We start from the raw sequence: 19,002 nt of genomic DNA, 5'->3' as shown, positions 1-19,002 counted from the left end.
TATTTTTATTTTGCTCGACTTCACTTAGTCCTTACAAGACCTACGTGAGGCAGGTTTCTTAGTCTGCCTTCACAGATGAGGAGACAGTCATTCTTGGAGACCGAGGGGCTTGCTCAAGCTCACAGGACCTGTCTCCTGACCCAAAGCCCAGGGCTCCCTCCATGAGCTGACAATCTCCTCCTTGTCACAGGGATTCAGAACCTGTTGCCAAATCAGAGTCATATACAATCTTCAGACGTGAGCCTGTTTTCTGACCCAGATTCCACTAAGTGAAGGAAAGGCCAGGATTCCAGAAGGAAGGACGTTGCAAAAAACACTATGGCAAATATATAGACAATAATATCCTGAATCTTGCCCCAAAGAGAACTACGATCACTTATTTAGGTATCATACATACACAAGGGACAGTGGGATGCCTTCTGAGCACCCCAGGACACAGGAAATGAACCGGCACTGTTAACTAGGGGCCTGAGGCACTTACATGGCCTCCCCTTAGAGGGGATCACATGAGGGCCATGTAATATGCGGGATCATGGCCCAGGTCTGGCTCACAGTGGGTCCACTGAGTCCATGGGCCCATCCTAGTCATTTCCTCAGTTCCTGATATTTAATTGGAGCACATGTACATAGTAGTTGGTATAACCTTCTACCTACATTGTTTTTGGCCAGTGAAGTAAAAGCTACCATAGTGGGGAAAGCCAAGTGGAAGCCCTGTAAGCCCACCACCGCCAGCAGCAGCCAGAAGAGTAAGTCAAGGCCAATATCAAATCCTATCTCATTAACAGAAGATCACGGGTTCATGGGGAGAAGGGACAGGGTTAGCTTCTGAAAGGTTCCAACACCATAAGCCAAATCAAAATCAGTTTCACAGATTGGTAAAGCTCTCTCCATTGCTACAGAAATTCTGAAATTTAGTTATGGGAGTTACCTAAGTTTGTCTTTTTCTTTCTATCTATCCTTAGATATGCTTCCAACAAAATCAAATGTACATAAAATCTTAAACAATGTACATTAATTTTTTTCTTTTTAAAAATTCATTTTTATGGGGAATACAAATACTATGGTATCACTCACTTCGGGTCAATTTTTAAGTCAGTGACAACTTTGGATATGTACTCACAAAGGCTATACCTTAACCTTGAAACCATGTGAGGGAGTAAAACCCCATGAAATTTTAAATGCTTAGTCCAAAGTTTTGGGGAAATGCCCAAATCATGCCAATGGCATAATGATTCAACTTTCTATGTGAAAAAGGGGTTTGTCCTAAAAGGAGTAATCCGATGCTCATAAACAAACACAGGTATCTACATTTTTTTTTTTAAACTTGTAAAAGCATTACTTTTTTTTTTTTTTTTAAGATTTATTGATTGACTGATTGATTGATTGATTGCTATGTTGGGTCTTCGTTTCCGTGCTAGGGCTTTCTCTAGTTGCGGCAAGCAGGGGCCACTCTTCATCGCGGTGCGCGGGCCTCTCACTATCGCGGCCTCTCTTGTTGCGGAGCACAGGCTCCAGACGCGCAGGCTCAGTAGTTGTGGCTCACGGGCCCAGCTGCTCCGCGGCATGTGGGATCCTCCCAGACCAGGGCTCGAACCCGTGTCCTCTGCATTAGCAGGCAGATTCTCAACCACTGCGCCACCAAGGAAGCCCCTCTACATTTTTATTTTCATGATTTTAGACAAGAATGCAAGATGACTATTCAATGAATACCTTCAAATTCTACACCAGAGATCAACATATTTGCATGTATAGGTTTAAACTGTATTAAGCACTACAGGGAATAAGTCATATAAAATATCAAACATATAACCTGTTCTCAAAGAACTAACACATGACCTGCTTATTTAGATTATGATCTGAGTAGAATCTGGGTATGTAGCTAAATTTAAAATAAACTTTAAGAGTTCTAAAAGCACTACAAATAATTACAAATATGTAAAAGAGGTCAGGATCTGGTGTCAGACTGAATGGATTCAACCCCAAATCTCCTACCTATGTGGCTTTAGTTAGTAATTTCACTTTGCTTGAGCTTCACTTTCCCTCTCTGTAAAATGGGCTCACACGAAGACTGGATGAGATCATATAAAGCAGAGCCTAGCACACACCACCTACTGGAATATTAGCGGCTATAATTTCTATTATTTATTATTGGGGAAATATTCCCATGTGAAAAAGAGGAATATTGGTAGTCAAAACAATTAAATTCTTTCAGGCTTGACTCAAACCAACCATCTTGCTGGAATTTGTCTCTGAAGTATTTAAACACCAAAATCCTGAGCCGCAGCGTCTGTGTCCCTGCCTGGGTTGTGTCCGGCTCAGCTGTGCTTTTCCCTTCGCTGCCACATGTAGCAATGAGATCTTCTCTGTTCCAGTCTTTTCCTTTGCAGCTTCTCCTCCTGTTAATTAGCTGTGCCAGCATTGGCAGGCACCTCTTCCTCCACCCTAATATGCTGTGTTCTAAGAATTTTGCCATCATTTCTGAACAACTGTCATATAGATGGTACTACGGAACTCATGTCTAGCAAACTGGCTCTTAACATACGTTTATCAAATGTGTTGTGACTTTTCTGACACTAAAGCAAAAACATGTTGATCAGGAATAACTCATTCTTTATATAAAATGTTTGAAACTGTTTAGCCTTTTATCGGAATTTCATTTGGAAAATATCAGTCTTTCTACAGATTTATAACTTATGTTCCTCTGATTATAACCCAAATCATTTCTTGACACTTTCATTACTTAAGCAAATATTCTATTATGTTTTACTGTATAATAGAGTGGGCATAATATTTTTATGATCTAAAATAAAATATTTCATTCTCTCTATGTGACTAATATACTTTTCTATATGTTCAAATTGAATATGAAAAACTAGAACAACTTCTGCCTACACTGTATTTCAACTGTCATTCCCTCCAATTGTATATGATAACATTGGTGTATTATTAAAAAATTCTAATTCCTAAACATTTGGACTTACATAGAGGATACATTTGAAAGTGATTATTTGATTTACAAAATAAATTTTTATTATTCAAAAGAAAAAAAAATTCAGTTCTTTCAGACGTTAAGAAGAAACTTTGAAAGTCGGAGTCTTTTAAAAATTCCTCACCAACAGCTCCTAGGGATCCTGAGTCTGGTGATGCTTGACATTGAATACAGTGAGTACAATACATCACAGAAGCACTCCCCCCACAACTGCCAGTGCCCTCAGGCCCTGAGCCCTGTACCCTTTCCTCTGCTGTAACCAAGATCATCATTAATCATCCCCACCACTCAGTTTTCTTCACTCATGCCTTACCTTTAACAAAAATAATCATTATTATTATGTGCTTTAAAATCTGCTTTTTACTTCTGCTATCACCTTGTGATTGGGGCCCTGGTGACAGGTGCTGTGGAACCGCAAGGATGTTTAGAACAAAAACAGTTCAACAGAGCCCTGCTTCACCGCCCAATAGGAAAGGGACCACTTCGTACATCAGTGAGAAGTGGCAGGTGTCAGTGACATCTAAGTTGCATGCTTCTCTCCCTCTTTTCCTTTTTTGTGCTAGAGAGACAAGTGCTGAAATTAAAAAAAACCTCCCCATGCCTTGCAAGAAAACAAAATGGGCATTGTTAAAACACATTTATCCTTTGAAGTATTTTGATTCACTGGGTGGACGTTTTACTAAAGCAACCATTTTTGGTGAAGCGGTTGCTGAAAGTGAATTATTCCTGAGCATTTTCACTCCTTACATTAACTGAATAAGAAACGTCACAGGGGTCAAACATTTAACTCTCAAAGCTCAGAAAAGCGTCACGGGGACCAAGTTTCTTACCTACAACAATGCCATAGGAAAAAAACAGAAAGTAGATATTGGGGGCAAAACTGCTCAACATGAGGCCTCCTGCCACCATGAAGCCACTGAAGATTGTCACGGCTCTTGCTCCAAAAGATGAGACACACAGGCTGCACACAGGACCTAAAATCATAAATGAAACCTTCACTTATTTAATAGTAACCTCCTCTCCACATCCTATCATCCGTCCGAAATTTAAGACGATTCTTTCCATCGTGAAACAACAACAGCAATAATAAGCTGCCGTGTGTTCACTACGGGTTGGACACCCTGCTACTTCACATAAACAATCTCCCTTCATCATAACCTCACTGCATTCCTGGGGGGTAGGTGCTTTTGTTATCCTCATCGTTCTGATAAGGAGATTAAAGTTTCAGAAGAGGAAGGTCACGTAGCTAAGAAATCGGGGCTCTGGAGTCAGACTTCATTAAATTTTCAATGAGAGTAATAAGCCGCAGCCACCCTCAGAGTAACAATTAAGAAGTAAAAATCCAGGCCATCTGGCTGTTGAGTCCATCACCTTAACCGCCACACTCTTCTGAGGATTTTGGTCTCCTGTACTTGCCATGCATCTTTTCTACCCAGAGCTCCTATCCAGCACAAGGCCAGTCATATAACTGATGATAAAAATAAACTTAATGATAGACTCAATGCTATCAACAGCATGCTTATAAAGGGATGAAGTGAGGGTAGTTACGCCCTTCCTAGAGAAGATTTTGGCAGGTGGGGCAAATGCCTCTACCCTACCCACCCAGGCATGACTTTGTCAGTATCACTGCCCTACACACTACATGTAACCTGGAATTTGGGGGAGGAAGTGCACTGTTGACTGACAGGTAAAAGGGACCATTACCTGGACCAGTTCTATGCGGAAGTGGGCAACTGCTCATGTACTGGGATTTAAGTGATAGTGAAATTCTCTCTCACTAGCACTGTACCTTGACAGTATCTACAACTACGGAGCTTAGCATATTAGAAATAAAAGGACATGAAGGGTCACTCAGCCCAGCAGTCTTATTTACGTGGAAGGGAACTGAAGCTCAGAAGGGCTGTCCATGGCCATGGTTAGAAGAAAGAGCCCAACATTTAAAAGCAAAGAGAAACATCTTAATTGAGTTCACAACAACCTTTCAAGGTACAAATCATTATTCCCGATTTTTGAAAAGCATGCTCACCAGAATGGCAAAAGACAGACAACAATAAGTGTTAGCAAGGATGTGGAGCAATCACAACTCCCGTAAACTGCTAGCGTGATCTCCTAAAGCAGAACACAGCGCTGTATAACTCAGAAGTTCTACTTCTATGTACACCTACACCAAAAGTCATGGACATAAATGGTCACAGCAGAACTAGTCATAGTAGCCATCACCCACAGATCCAGATGTTCTTCAGTAGTAGAAGGTGTAAGTAGATTCTGGTGTATTCATACAATGGACTATCATATGGCCACGAGAATGAATGATCTACAGCTACACACAGTAATGCGCGTGTATCTCACAAATGTATGTGGAGTGAAAGACACAACAAGAAAAAGTACACATTGTGGAATTCCAATCATAAGAAGTACAAAAACAGACAAAATTAATCTATAGTCAGAAGTCAGGATAGTGGATCTTTGGTAGGGGGTAGGAAGCTATAACCAGAAGGGAACACAGCCCAACTTCTAGGTACTGCTAACGTCCTGTTTCTGGATGTGAATGTGCTCATTACATGGGTATGTCTGGTTTGTAAAAACAATTCACTGGGCTATACTCTCATGATGTGCACACTTTTCTGTACATATCTTAAAACATTTTAGGAAACCTCAAATGGAGAGGTAGCGTCATGCATCCACAGTCTCACTGTTAGTAAGTGGTGGAACCAGGATCTGATGATGCCAAGCCCATTCTTAGAATAACAGAGAGTCTCTTAAGCACGTATTTAAGACCAGGTTATGAACACTGAGATACCACCGGCTTTCAATGCCTAGAGCCATCCCACATTCCTCCCTGGTCATAAACTGGCCCCTGTCATTTCAAGCCCTCTTGTGTGAGCCAGTATGGAAGAGCAGACTGATATATTTACATGACAGAGGAGAATATTCTACTCCAGTGTTTTAGGAGGAAAATCCATTTGAAAGACCAAACTTATCTGACAGTTGAGCTATGTGTATACCCAACGAGAAACACTTAGATACTACAAAAATAGAAATGATTTTAAGAGTCAAATTTCATAAATGGATGTTGACATCATAAAGTCATGACCCTTCTATGCTGTTTACCAAACTGTACTGACATTGACAGTCAGTGTTTACAAATTTAACAGGCACATGGAACTGAAATAGATATTGTTACTGGCATACTTGAAAAGTTTCAAGTTTCATCCTCAAAGCAGGATTTCAAATGTATGCTCCTTAATGCATGTTAACTCTACAAGGAAACTCAAAGTTTGGGAAGATGGGGGTGGGGTGAAGGGTAATAATTTTCACAGCATGTACAACCAAAACCACTATTTTATCAAATGTATAATATTATCATCAATTTTGTGATACATTCTTTTTTTTTTTTTTTTTTAAATCATGTTTGCCTAATACATGACTTTTTGAATAAAATTAAGCCTAAGGAAGAAATGAGCAGAAATTCTTTGACAGATGAAAACAGCAAATTGAAAACTGGTTTTAAAAAACTTCTCACCTCACACCTGTCTGGCCTTTATCAAAAAGATAACAAATGACAAGTGTTGATAAGGATGTGGATAAAAGGGAGCCCTCATGCACTGTTGGTGGGAAGGTAAACTGGTACAGCCACAATGGAAAACAATACGGAGATTCCTCAAAAACTTAAAAATAGAACTACCATACGATCCAGCAATTCCACTCCTGGGTATTTATCCAAAGAAAACAAAACCACTAATTGGAAAAGATATATGCATCCCTATGTTCACTGCAGCATTATATACAATAGCTAGGATATGAAACCAACTTAAGTGCCCATCCATAGATGAATGGATGTGGTATATATATACAATGGAATATTACTCAGCTATAAAAAAAAGAATGAAATCTTGTCATTTGTGACAGCATGGATGGACCTAGAGAATATTATACTAAGTGAAATAAGTCAGAGAGAGAAAGACAAATACTGTATGATTTCACTTATATGTGTAATCTAAAAAACAAAACAAATGAAAAAACATATTTAAACAGAAACAGAGTCATAGATACACAGAGTCAAAGAACAAACAGGTGGTTGCCAGAGGGGGGGGGAGCACGTAGGGGGAGAGAGAAATAGATGAGGGAAATTAAGAGGTTAGAACTTCCAGTTACAAAATAAATGAGTCACAGGTATGAAATGTACTGTGTGGGGAATACAGTCAATAATTATGTAATATCTTAGTATGGTAACATACTGTAATTACACTCATTGTGGTGATCATTTTAAGATGTGTAGAAATATCAAATCACTATGTTGTGTACTGGAACTAATATAGTGTTGTAAGTCAGTTATACTTCAAAAACAAACAAGCCAACAAAAAAGCTCATAGAAAAAGAGATCAAATTTGTGGTTACCAGAGGTAGGGGATGGGGGAGGGGGACTTGGATGATAGTGGTCAAAAAGTATAAATTTCCAGTTATAAGATAAATGAGGGGGCTTCCCTGGTGGTGCAGTGGTTGAGAATCCGCCTGCCAATGCAGGGGACACGGGTTCGAGCCCTGGTCTGGGAAGATCCCACATGCCGCAGAGCAACTGGGCCCGTGAGCCACAACTACTGAGCCTGCGTGTCTAGAGCCTGTGCTCCGCAACAAGAGAGGCCGCGATAGTGAGAGGCCCGCGCACCGCGATGAAGAGTGGCCCCCGCTCGCCGCAACTAGAGAAAGCCCTCGCACAGAAACGAAGACCCAACACAGCCAAAAATAAATAAATAAATAAATAATTGAAAATAAATAAATAAATAAGTACTAGTGATGAAATGTACAGCATGATAAATATAATTAACACTGTTGTGTGTTATATATGAAAGTTGTTAAGAGGGTAAATCCTGAGAGCTCTCATCACGAGGAAAAAAATATTTTTTTCTATCGCTTTAATGTTGTACCTATATGAAATGATGGAGGTTCACTAAACTTACTGTGGTAATCAATTCATGATGGATGTAGGTCAAATCATTATGCTGTACACCTTAAACTTATACAGCGCTGTATGTCAATTATATCTCAACAAAACTAGAAGAAAAAAAATTCTTTACTTTCACACCACCACCTGCTGCTTACTTAGAGGAAAAAATCTTGATGTCAGAGGAATTTTAGAGCTGAATGGGGCCTTGGAAAGGGTCCAAAGACCTCATTTAAAAAATGATGAAACCGTAGTTCAGAAGGATCATGTGATTTGACCAAGAATCCATAGCTAATCAATGACAGGGCTAAGGCCAAAGTCAGCCCAGCATTCTTCCCAATTGAGACGTATTTCCATTGGCACCTTAATGTTTTTCTAGAAATATCAGTTAAAAAAACACCTATGTACTTTTGTTAATATCTTACAGCCTAAGTAATTTTATGAATTTACAGAAGATGAAAACATGACACTTATGCTCATTTTGGTGTTTAAAAGTTTAGAGCAAACTATTTTATTCTCATCCTCAGAACCAGGGTATTTCTAGACTCGATTTACACAGATTTAAACCACAATAGCCCCAGGTTTCATCGATAACAATTAGGGCAAAGTATAACTGGAAGTGACCACTAAGTCACATCGACAAAACTGACACATTTATGTGTTTAGCTCTTCCTAGTAACAGGCAAGTTCTCCAAGATGATAAACCATAGATTACTCCTCAGCACTGGACTAGTTTCAATTCAAGAGATTCATTAAATCAAAGGACTACTGTCAGGGGAGATTTCTTATGAGGCTTCAGGTCTTTTACTTTGCAGAAGGGACCTTTGGAACAGAAGTTAGTTAACTTGTAATATGAACCAGTAACTCCACTCCTTAGAATCTAGAAAATTTTAGAAAAAAGGGAGGGAGGAACGTCATCACTGGGTTGCCAATTTTCCTATTTTAACAAGTAAAGACATTTTTAAATGTAATAGCTATCTATTATCACTTCCATTCCATTAAAGAGGAAGAAGGAATATTTTAATAAGGAAATAGTGAGGAGGATACAATTTCAGAGTAAAATGGAAGCCAGTAAGAAGATACTTACACACACACACACAGACACGCACACACACACACTACATATCACTGCCTTTATATTCATTTTGTCTTTCATAAAAAGTTTTCTTGAACTCACGGTTGTATGTGTATTGGGGTTTAGGGGCCATTATTACTATTACTACTTTCTGTCTGGGTGATTAATCTTGATTGGTTGGATGAACTGAAAATGCTAAGTAGCAGAGCTAGCAGTCAGAACAGAAGACTGGTCTGAGGATGGCAGGTGGCAGGTGGGGCACTAAGACATATGCAGGGCTCTTAAAAGATATTCCAGTCTCCTGCATGGTAGCCTGGCAACATCTTTGGCACAATGTTGACATGTTCCCTCAAAAAAGGTAAGAACCTATATATTAGGGAGTAACTCTATAAACCAATGGTCCCCAACCCCTGGGCCACAGACCAGTACTGGTCCTGAGGCCTGTTAGGAACCGGGCCGCACAGCAGGAGGTGAGTGGTGGGTGAGCGAGCGGAGCTCCATCTGCCGCTCCCCATCACTCCCCATCGCTTGCATTACTGCCTGAACCGTCCTCCCACCCCATGGAAAAATTGTCTTCCACGAAACCGGTCCCTGGTGCCAAAAAGGTCAGGGACTGTTGCTATAAACCAAAGTGATGAATGAGGAACGAAAGGAGGATGCGGTTGGGCTTTCAAGCCCTACAACCTCTTAAATACAAACGAAACAAAAACATAAAATCATTTGTTAATGGTCATCTGCAAATCAGACTGAATGATATCATTCTCAGCCAATGAGGGGAATTAAATGAAGGAAATGAAAATGAAAACTCTTGTGGGAAAGGCATTTTGTTATGATCAAGGGTGAATTAGAAAATGAGAAGGATGAGAAGATGTGGTACATATATACAATGGAATATTACTCAGCCATAAAGAAGAACAAAATAATGCCATTTGCAGTGACATGAATGGACCTAGAGATTATCATACTAAGTGAAGTAAGTCAGACAAAGACAAATATCATATGATATTGCTTTTTGTGGAATCTAAAAAATGGTACAAATGAACTTATTTACAAAACAGAAACAGAGTCACAGATGTAGTAAACAAACTTATGGTTACCAAGGGGGAAACGAGGGGAGGGATAAATTGGGAGATTGGGATTGACATATACACACTACTATATATAAAATAGATAACTAATAAGAACCTACTGAATAGCACAGGGAACTCAGTACTCTGTAATGACCTATATGGGAAAAGAATCTAAAAAAAGAGTGGATATATGCATATGCATATGTATAACTGATTCACTTTGCTGTACAGCAGAAACTAACACAACACTGAAAATCAACTATACCCCAATAAAAATTAATTTAAAAAAAAAGAAAGAAAATGAGAAGGATGAGTTGTTCTAAGGAAGTCAGAATGATGTACACGTTAAGGGATGAAATTGTTTCCTTTAGCCCTTCAGGGTAATGTGGGAAGAAATGGAGTTAAATTTTTTGCTGGCTATTAAAATTAACGTGGAGGAAGAATACACATCTTGAAAAGTTTGCTAGTAACATAAATTTCGGTCTGCACTAATCAAACAAAAGAGTAGATATTTGACCATTACCATTCCTTCACTATTTACCAAGCATCCGTTAGAGCAGCACTGCTGCGAAATAGAAAGATAAGGAGCCACACATGGAATTTTAAACTTTCTACTAGCTACACTAGATACATAAGAAGAGGTAAAATTGATTTCAATAATATATTTTATCCAACCAAATACATCGAAAACATCATCATTCCAACATTTCAACATGATTAAAGAGATACTTTACACTCCTTTGTTTTGTACTAAGTCTTTGAAATTCACTGTGTATTTGTTACACTTAGAGCACATCTCATCTTGAACTAGCCACATTTCAAGTGCCCAACAGCCACATGTGGCTGGTGCTTACAGTACTGGACCACACAGCACTGGAGTCTCATATCATGGCAGATAAGGACACAGAGAAGAAGACGCAAAATTTCTGACCTAGACCAAAAGGCAAAACAAACACATATCAAAACCTAAGGCCATGGGCAATAAGCACCAAAAGAAAGGTTCAGATCATGTGTTTGGGGATTTCAGAAAAGGGAGATCACCATGCGCCAAAGAACTGAGCCTTGAACTGGGCTGTGAAGTGTTGACAAAAGAGATGAAAATACACTCTAAATGGAGAGAAGAGAACCATAATGTGGTTCTCCAATTTGTAATTTTTATAAGACAGCTTTGGAAAAGAAATTATTCCCTTTGGGAAAGAAATCAACTTCCATGCACTTCTCTCTCCCAAAAAGTTTCAGAGAGTCCCCAGAGTGGTAGGATGGCCAGGCCTACTGTCGTTAAGTAGGCTGAGGGTACAATGAGAAATAAATTACAGCAGTAACCAGGCTGTGTGCTTGTAGCGCTGCAAGGATTTCCTAAGAGAGCAGATTGATTAGGCCCACGAGTCCTATCCCTCTACTTACAAGGCGGGGAGCCCAACAAACTGGCAGGTTTCTCACTTCTTACTCCCCCCACCCCTTTTTTTTTTTTTTTAAATTTTGGCCACACCCTGCAGCATGTGGGACCTTAGTTCCCTGACCAGGGAGGGAACCCGCGCCCCGCTCTGGAAGGCGGAGTCTTAACCGCTGGACCGCCAGGGAAGTCCCTGAGACCAGGAATTTTAAGTTCATCTTCCTGAGGAAGAGCAAGGCACTACGGAACCACACCCACTCAAATCCTTGCTCTCCAGTATACGGATCACCTTGCTTATCGGCTGCTTTGGTGTATCATGTACATTTGCCTTCTTCAAGTCAGCAAAACCTGCCAAGATTCTCACCAAACCCTAGACCTGCCTAGCACACTGGGAAGGGGCCAATGTAACAGAATCCTTGTAGGAGGCAGGAATTCAGTCCTACGCAAGGAGTTAAGAGGGGGTAAAACTGTACAGATATGCTGAAACCCAGCTCTGCCAACACTCACAACTCATGCAGCAAGCCTGTTGGCTATAATGACTCATTATATTAACCTGGAGATAGATGTACTGACTCATTAGGGATTTGAAGGTCTTTGGAGGAATTAAAGACAAAAAAAAGAGAGAGGGAGGGGACTGTTAAATCTATTTGGAGTACAAAACTACAGAACAAAAGAGCTCCCTGCTGTATCAGCAACTCTGTGGTCAGAAAAATGGTCCCACCCTTCTCTTTGAATGTGAAGAATAACACCCAACCAAAGAGTGCTTTCTCCCAACTTGAAACAATATGAGGCCATGATCGCCCTCTAGTTCAGTTACCTTCCATTCCTTCTGAATCCTTCAGGTTTCGACCACAGAAACTGAACCAGAAGAAGACTTGCATTGAGAGATGTATTGCAAGGAACTGGCTTATGTGGTTTTGGGACCTGGCTAGGCAAGGACAGCATCCACAGGACCAGGTGTCAGGAAGGACAGATTGGAACTCTCTCCCACAGGATGAAGCTATAGCAGTAGGCTGAATTTCTTCTTCTGGAAAAGCTCATTTCTACTCTTAAAGACTTTCAACGAATTGAATCAGATCCACTTAGATTATTTAAGATAATCTCGCTTACTTCAAGTCAATTGATTATGGACTTGGAGCACATCTTTAAGATACCTTCACAGCGATACCTGCATGAGTGTTTGCCTAACGGTGGAATGCAGCCCTAGCCAAGTGGACACCTACTATCACGCCTCCTAACACATCACTCCTTCTCCAGCCAAGTTTACTCTACCAGACTGCATCACCTGCAGCGCGATGCCAGGGCTTTGCATACGGGGACTCTGCGTGTACTGCCCTCTCCTTGCCCATGCATCTGGCCCAGCCCACCCTCCCTTCTGGCCCACTTCACAGCCTATCTCTATAAAACTCCAGAGACTGCCTTGTTCTTGCTATTCTTGGTATTTGTGGTGAAGTCTCAAGGCATTACTACCCTTTTTTCCTGTCTCTTCCCTGAGACTCTAAATCGCTTAGAGCAGAGATGATGTCTGGGCCTCCCTAACACACAGGAGAAGAGACTCTCTGAGTGTGTGCAATGACGGTGTATAACCCAGGGAGGCCGAATCCTTGATATTCCGCTTTATTCATCCTAAGGATCATCTGGAAAAACAATTCAGATGAGAGGTCTACTTCTTAGTATTTTCTCAATTACTCAAGTTTCAAAGAGCAAGAATTAAGATTATAAAGAGTGTAAAGTTAAGAATTGCATGTCTTTTCGTTATTCTTAGCTACTGTCCAAATCTGGGTTTGTTAAAGACAATGGGTGGGCCTTTAAATTCCAGATGCTTAGGTACAATCTTGACAGCTCTCCCTCCTGCCCATCCCCCTAGAAATGTCTTTGTCTTTCAGGCTGAAGGGTCCCTTTCTTTTGCAGATTCCACAGTTTGGTTGGAACTGCCTGGGAGAGTAATTTTATTTGTGGGGGATTGTTGTTCTTTAATAACTAATATTTGTTGAGTACCTACCATAAGCCAAGCACCATCTCAAGTATTCTACATGGCAATCATATAAGGTAGTTACTTTTATTTTTTATTTATTTTTTTGGCCTTGCCGCGCAGCACGCGGAATCTTAGTTCCCCAACCAAGGATTGAACCTACGCCCCCTGCAGTGGAAGCGTGGAGTCTTAACCACTGGACCACCAGGGAAGTCCCAGGTAGGTACTTTTATTATCTCCAATTTAAAGATGAAGAAACAGACTTAACAGGTTAGAAAAACCATTGCTTGGTTGTCAATCTTTCTCTCCTTTTTTTTTCCCCAATCTTCCTCTTAGACAGTGTGTTCATCTTGGGCAGGTCACTAAACCTTAAGGACAATAATGCCTATTTCAGTGTGTTGTTATGAGGATCAACCAAGATCAAGTAAGTGAAGGTGGCTGGTATTGAGCCAGGCACACAAGGGGCACTTTTTGAACTAAAGGGGACAAGTACATGAAAAGTAGAATTTGTATGTTGCTTAGCAAATGTACTTCTGCTGTGCTTGCCTAATTATAAATCTCCAGAGGTTGGATCACAGAACTAGTCAAGGATGACACCTACCAGGCCTTCTCTGGATAAAACTGGGTAAAGAAAACAACTCATGTTTCTCAGCTATGATATGGCTTGCTGCATCAGAATCATCTGGGGAACTAGTTAAAAAGAAGATTCCTGGGACAACCCTCCATCCCCACCTCACAGCACTGATGAGTAAGAAATTGGCTTTTTAGACAAGCTCAAGTAATTCATATATACTCCTGAATTTAAGAGCAACTATCAAAGATGTATTTATGTAAATATATACACACATATATATATAAATTAAATTAATTTTTATCAAAAAGAATGCAAAGATGTCCGTTTATGTGTTTTTTCCCCAGAATTGGGGCCACTGGACATAATTTGTCATGGTTTACATGGCATACACAGTGACACATTCAAGCAGAAACCTACAAGAGTTCCCTTTATAAATATGTCAACACCAGTATACATTTGAGAATCATCAAGAAGTGCAAGACTGCAATCTAAGTAGAGAGGGCTTAAGCCAGTGGTAGCTCCCAACTGAAAATCACTTTGGGGGGCTTGAAAAAGATTCACGTATGTGGGCCCCACTATAGACTTGACTGAATTAGAATGTCTGAGGGTCAAATCCAAGCATTTATATGCTGAAATCTTTCTACAGATGATTCTGATTATCTCCCTGGTTAAGAATCACTGACAATCATGATGAGATGTACTTTTCCTATTTCCAAGGTAGTACCGATCCGTTTGTTTTTGTGTAGAAGAAAGTTGTCAGCAAAGTAGATGATGAATGCGGCTCAAACACCGCTAGACCCCTCTTGCTAATACTGTATTACATAGCTTTCAGGATTTGTCCCTTAATTTATGCTATGAAGAGCCAAGGGAAGCCAACAACACAGATACTCAGTGGCCACTAACTAAAGTGCACACAGGCATGTGCACAAACACACACCAACACACACCCATACGTCTTAGCTCTCCAGTCATCATTTTTTTCTCACTGCTTCCTCATCCTGGAACCCTTTAGTCTCCGTATTCTATGTTTATCTACAAAAGCTTTGATTAGCTGCTTCAAGTGTCTTCTCATCTAGCTGAAGACACTGAAGATAAGTTACTTGCACAAGGTCCCTCAGCTACAGGGTGGTACAGCCAGGACTCAGATTAGCTCTGACTTCAGCCCAACACTCCCCCAGTACTTGTTCATTCCCTGGACGTTTGGTGGGATGCTCTCTCTCTCTCCAGCCCATCAGGCGGGGTTGGCCTCGTAGGCACCCAACTGATGCAGCTGCACAGGACTCGGCTCTGAGAAGGGCCATGCACTTGGTCTGCTGCCCTGCTGCTGCTGTCTTGAAATTCTTAACTTTTTTAACTGGAGGCCTTGCATTTTCATTTTGCACGTGGTATTGCAAATTATGTAGCTGGTCCCGCCTACAAGTGAAGGGGGCTGCTTGTGGCCCCTGAGATCCATCCACTTAGGAACTTGCAGAACGTGGAGAGCTGCAGTTCAGTTTTCAGAGTCTCAGCATCAGCTCTGGCCACCAATACCCCATCCATCCCTAAGAAGATCTCAGCTTCCCTGAACACCTCAAACCCTCAAGTCTTACCTGGACAGACTTCCTGAAAAAGAGCTTTGTTCTCCAAGTATGTGCTGACGGAGATAGCATTTCAATTACCCTTTGACCCTTGCTGGAAGGCAAGGTAATTGGATTTCTGTTTAACTTTGTACTTGCTAATAGAAATGATGACTAATTGGGACTTCCCTGGTGGTCCAAGTGGTAAAGAAACTGCCTACCAATGCAGGGGACTCGGGGTTCGATCCCTGGTCGGGGAACTAAGATCCCACATGCCACGGGGCAACTAAGCCCACGCAACGCAACTACTGAGCTCTTGCGCCTCAATGAGAGAGCCTGCGTGCCGCAAACTACCGAGCCCATGCGCTCTGGAACCCGCACGCCACAACTAGAGAGCCCACGCGCGCTGGAGCCTGCCCAGTACAACTGGAGAGAGAAAACCTGCCGCCACAACTAGAGAGAAGCCCGCACGCCACAACGAAGAGCCCGCACCACAGTGAAAGATCCTGCATGCCTCAACAAAGATCCCGCATGCCGCAACTAAAACCCGACACAGCCAAAAAAGAAATGATGACTAATTGGAAAATATTTAAAAATTCTCTTCTCACCAGATTATTTTCTAAAAATTATATTCTCAAACATATCAATCATCATCCACTTGTACTTTGACAGCTTTACAAACAATCCACATTTTGAAAAACTCTTTCAAACAAATCTTGGCAAATGTTGCCTGCTTTGCTGACGCTTATAATGACAGTGTTATTTTCATTTGTTTAGTTACGTTTAGTTCTCTTATCTGACATGGCCAGATGATCCAGCATTGTTTTTCAAGTCTTGTTTTTAATTTAACAAAGTAATTCATCAATTGGAAGCAACTGTTTTTGTTTTGTTTTGTTTTAAGAAGTCCCCTTTAGTGATCAGGAAAGATAACAGATTTAAAAAGAAGGAATGGCCAGTGCATTTTCTTTGTAAATCATTTTAGAGCTGAAAAATACCTTATAAATCACCACATTCACTACCCTTATTTTCCCCATAAGAATAGAGATTGTGATTTGCTCAATGAATCATGTAAAGGTCATAGCTCAGGATGAGACTCCAGGGCTACATCTTAGCATATCTGTTCTTCTTTTAAAATTTTTATGGGGGTATACAGTTGATTTACAATGTTGTGCTAGTTTCTGCTGTACAACAAAGTGAATCAGTTATACATATTCATATATCCACTCTTTTTTAGATTCTTTCCCCATATAGGTCATTACAGAGTATTGAGCAGTTCCCTGTGCTATACAGTAGGTACTTATTAGTTATCTATTTTATATATAGTAGTGTGTATATAGCATGTCTGTTCTTAACTAGTTCCAATTAAGTTAGACTGATGATCACTAAATACTACTGCAGAGTTCAAACTACGACTCCAGAAATTGAAGTGCATATGATTTTAGCCCTTAAAATAAAAGCCGCTCTACTGTGCTCTCTAAAGGTGTTAAGAATCACTATTATATCATACTTGATAAATGTTTATCAAGAATATTACTTTTGGGGCTTCCCTGGTGGCACAGTGGTTAAGAATCCGCCTGCCAATGCAGGGGACACGGGTTCGATCCCTGGTCCGGGAAGATCCCACATGCCGCGGAGCACCTAAGCCCATGCGCCACAACTACTGAGCCTGTGCTCTAGAGTCCGCAAGCCACAACTACTGAGCCTGCGCTCTAGAGCCCGCGAGCCACAACAAGAGAAGCCACCGCAATGAGAAGCCCTCGCACCGCAACAAAGAGTAGCCCCTGCTCACCACAACTAGAGAAAGCCCGCGCACAGCAACGAAGACCCAATGCAGCCAAAAATAAATAAATAAATAAATAAATAAATAAATAAATAAATAAATAAATAAATAAAATTAAAAAAAAAAAAAAGAATATTACTTTTGGAGACATTTTATGAAGGTCACACAAAATGCATTACATACATCTTATACATAACACTATATTTAAATTCTTAATGTCATTATCATCGTGAGAAGGGACTACTCTTCGTCATGTCCAGTTTTTCTTAAGAAGGTGACACAAATGTAGGACATGCAATCTGGTCACGGTGTATTCGAATCAGAGGGGAGTAATTATGAATCACAGAGGAACTGTTCCCAGGACTGCTGAAAAATGTTTGGTCCTTTGGTCACCAGCATTCATCGGACATACCTGGATCACTGCCCTCATGCCCCTGCATCTTTCTTATTTGTGGAAACATGTGTGCCTCACGAGACTGACCCTCTTAAAGGCAGAACTGATGTGTTTGCCATTCATCCTTTCATAGCCAGCATCTAGCACACTGCCTGGCACACAGTAGCAAATAAATATATAAAGGAATGAACGAATGGACAACTGAATCTCTGATGGAATGCCTGAATTGCCACAAAGATTTATGACAGTGAAAGAGTAGTTTATGATCTCAGTGAAGGCAGCAAAGTAGGTGCTATACTTTAAAAAAAGAAAAGAGCCTCCTATGTCTTGCACAATGTGAATGATGCAGAAAACGTAATTAAATGATTAATGAGTGAGGAGAAGCACAAGTTTCTCCACTTACTTGCAAGCAAGCCAACTCCACTTGCAAGGGATCCGACCCAGGCTGTTTTTCCCTTCCCTTCACCAAAGGCGTCCAGCCATTCTATGTACAAGACTCCAACAGCTAGCGGAGATCCGTAACACAAAAACTGAGTAAAGAGGGAGGCCAGTACAATCACCCAGCCCCAGCCACCGTCAGGTGGCTTCTTAAATTCCATTGTAATGTGAGATCAAGGCGGTGTTTCTCTGTAGGTCCTAAGCAAAAACAAAAAGAAAAAAAGAAAAGCATATTTAGAGTGTGGCGAGGCATGGTATTTTAGATTAAAAATATCTCCTCCCAAATTGAAACATAAAAAAAGTTCTCTAAAAATATAAGAGGAAAAGGATAAAACATCATCGATATACCAAGTTAACTTTAAAATTTTGATTTCTGATTTGAATAAGTAATACATCCACATGTTTCCAAAAAGATGTTTTTTATATCATAAAAAGGATAAATTCGGAGTTTGGGATTAACATATACACACTACCATATATAAAATAGATAACCAACGGGGACCTACTGTATAGCACAGGGAACTCTATTCAATATTTTTGTAATAACCGAGAAGGGAAAAGACTCGGAATCACTGTGCTGTACACCTGAAACTCACACGACATTGTAAATCAACTATACTTCAATTTTTTAAAAAAGGCATAGAGTGTAAAGTCTTCTTCCCAAACTTGCCCCTATTCACCAGGTTCCCACCCCAACCCGACCACAGGAAATCACTGTTTTTGGTTTCCTGTCGCACGTTGAGTTCCCCAGGAAACACTCTTACTTAGCAAGAGGAGGTTTACTAAAAGTGTTCTCTTTCTATGGAAGAGACCAGACAG

At 40.6% G+C, this 19,002-nt stretch overlaps 1 protein-coding gene across 3 annotated transcripts in view; it reads right to left on the bottom strand.

Annotated features, from left to right (window-relative positions):
* SLC16A9 (solute carrier family 16 member 9) overlaps positions 1 to 19,002 on the bottom strand; it is a 65,258-nt gene that overhangs the window by 17,853 nt on the left and 28,403 nt on the right. For 2 of the 3 annotated variants that reach the window (XM_068547497.1, XM_068547498.1), the window contains exons 2-3: positions 18,149 to 18,381; positions 3,820 to 3,963 (exon numbers count right to left, since the gene is read on the bottom strand). In XM_068547497.1, coding sequence (XP_068403598.1) covers positions 3,820 to 3,963; positions 18,149 to 18,344 — 340 coding nt within the window. In that variant the 5' untranslated portion in view covers positions 18,345 to 18,381. The remainder of the gene's footprint in view (positions 1 to 3,819; positions 3,964 to 18,148; positions 18,382 to 19,002) is intronic. The other variant, XM_068547499.1, reaches the window with a different exon arrangement.

Source organism: Eschrichtius robustus, chromosome 7 (assembly GCF_028021215.1).
Source record: "Eschrichtius robustus isolate mEscRob2 chromosome 7, mEscRob2.pri, whole genome shotgun sequence".
Lineage (NCBI taxonomy): Eukaryota > Metazoa > Chordata > Mammalia > Artiodactyla > Eschrichtiidae > Eschrichtius > Eschrichtius robustus.
The sequence above is the reverse complement of the archived record's forward strand: the minus strand, read 5'-3'. Positions and strand labels throughout refer to the sequence as shown.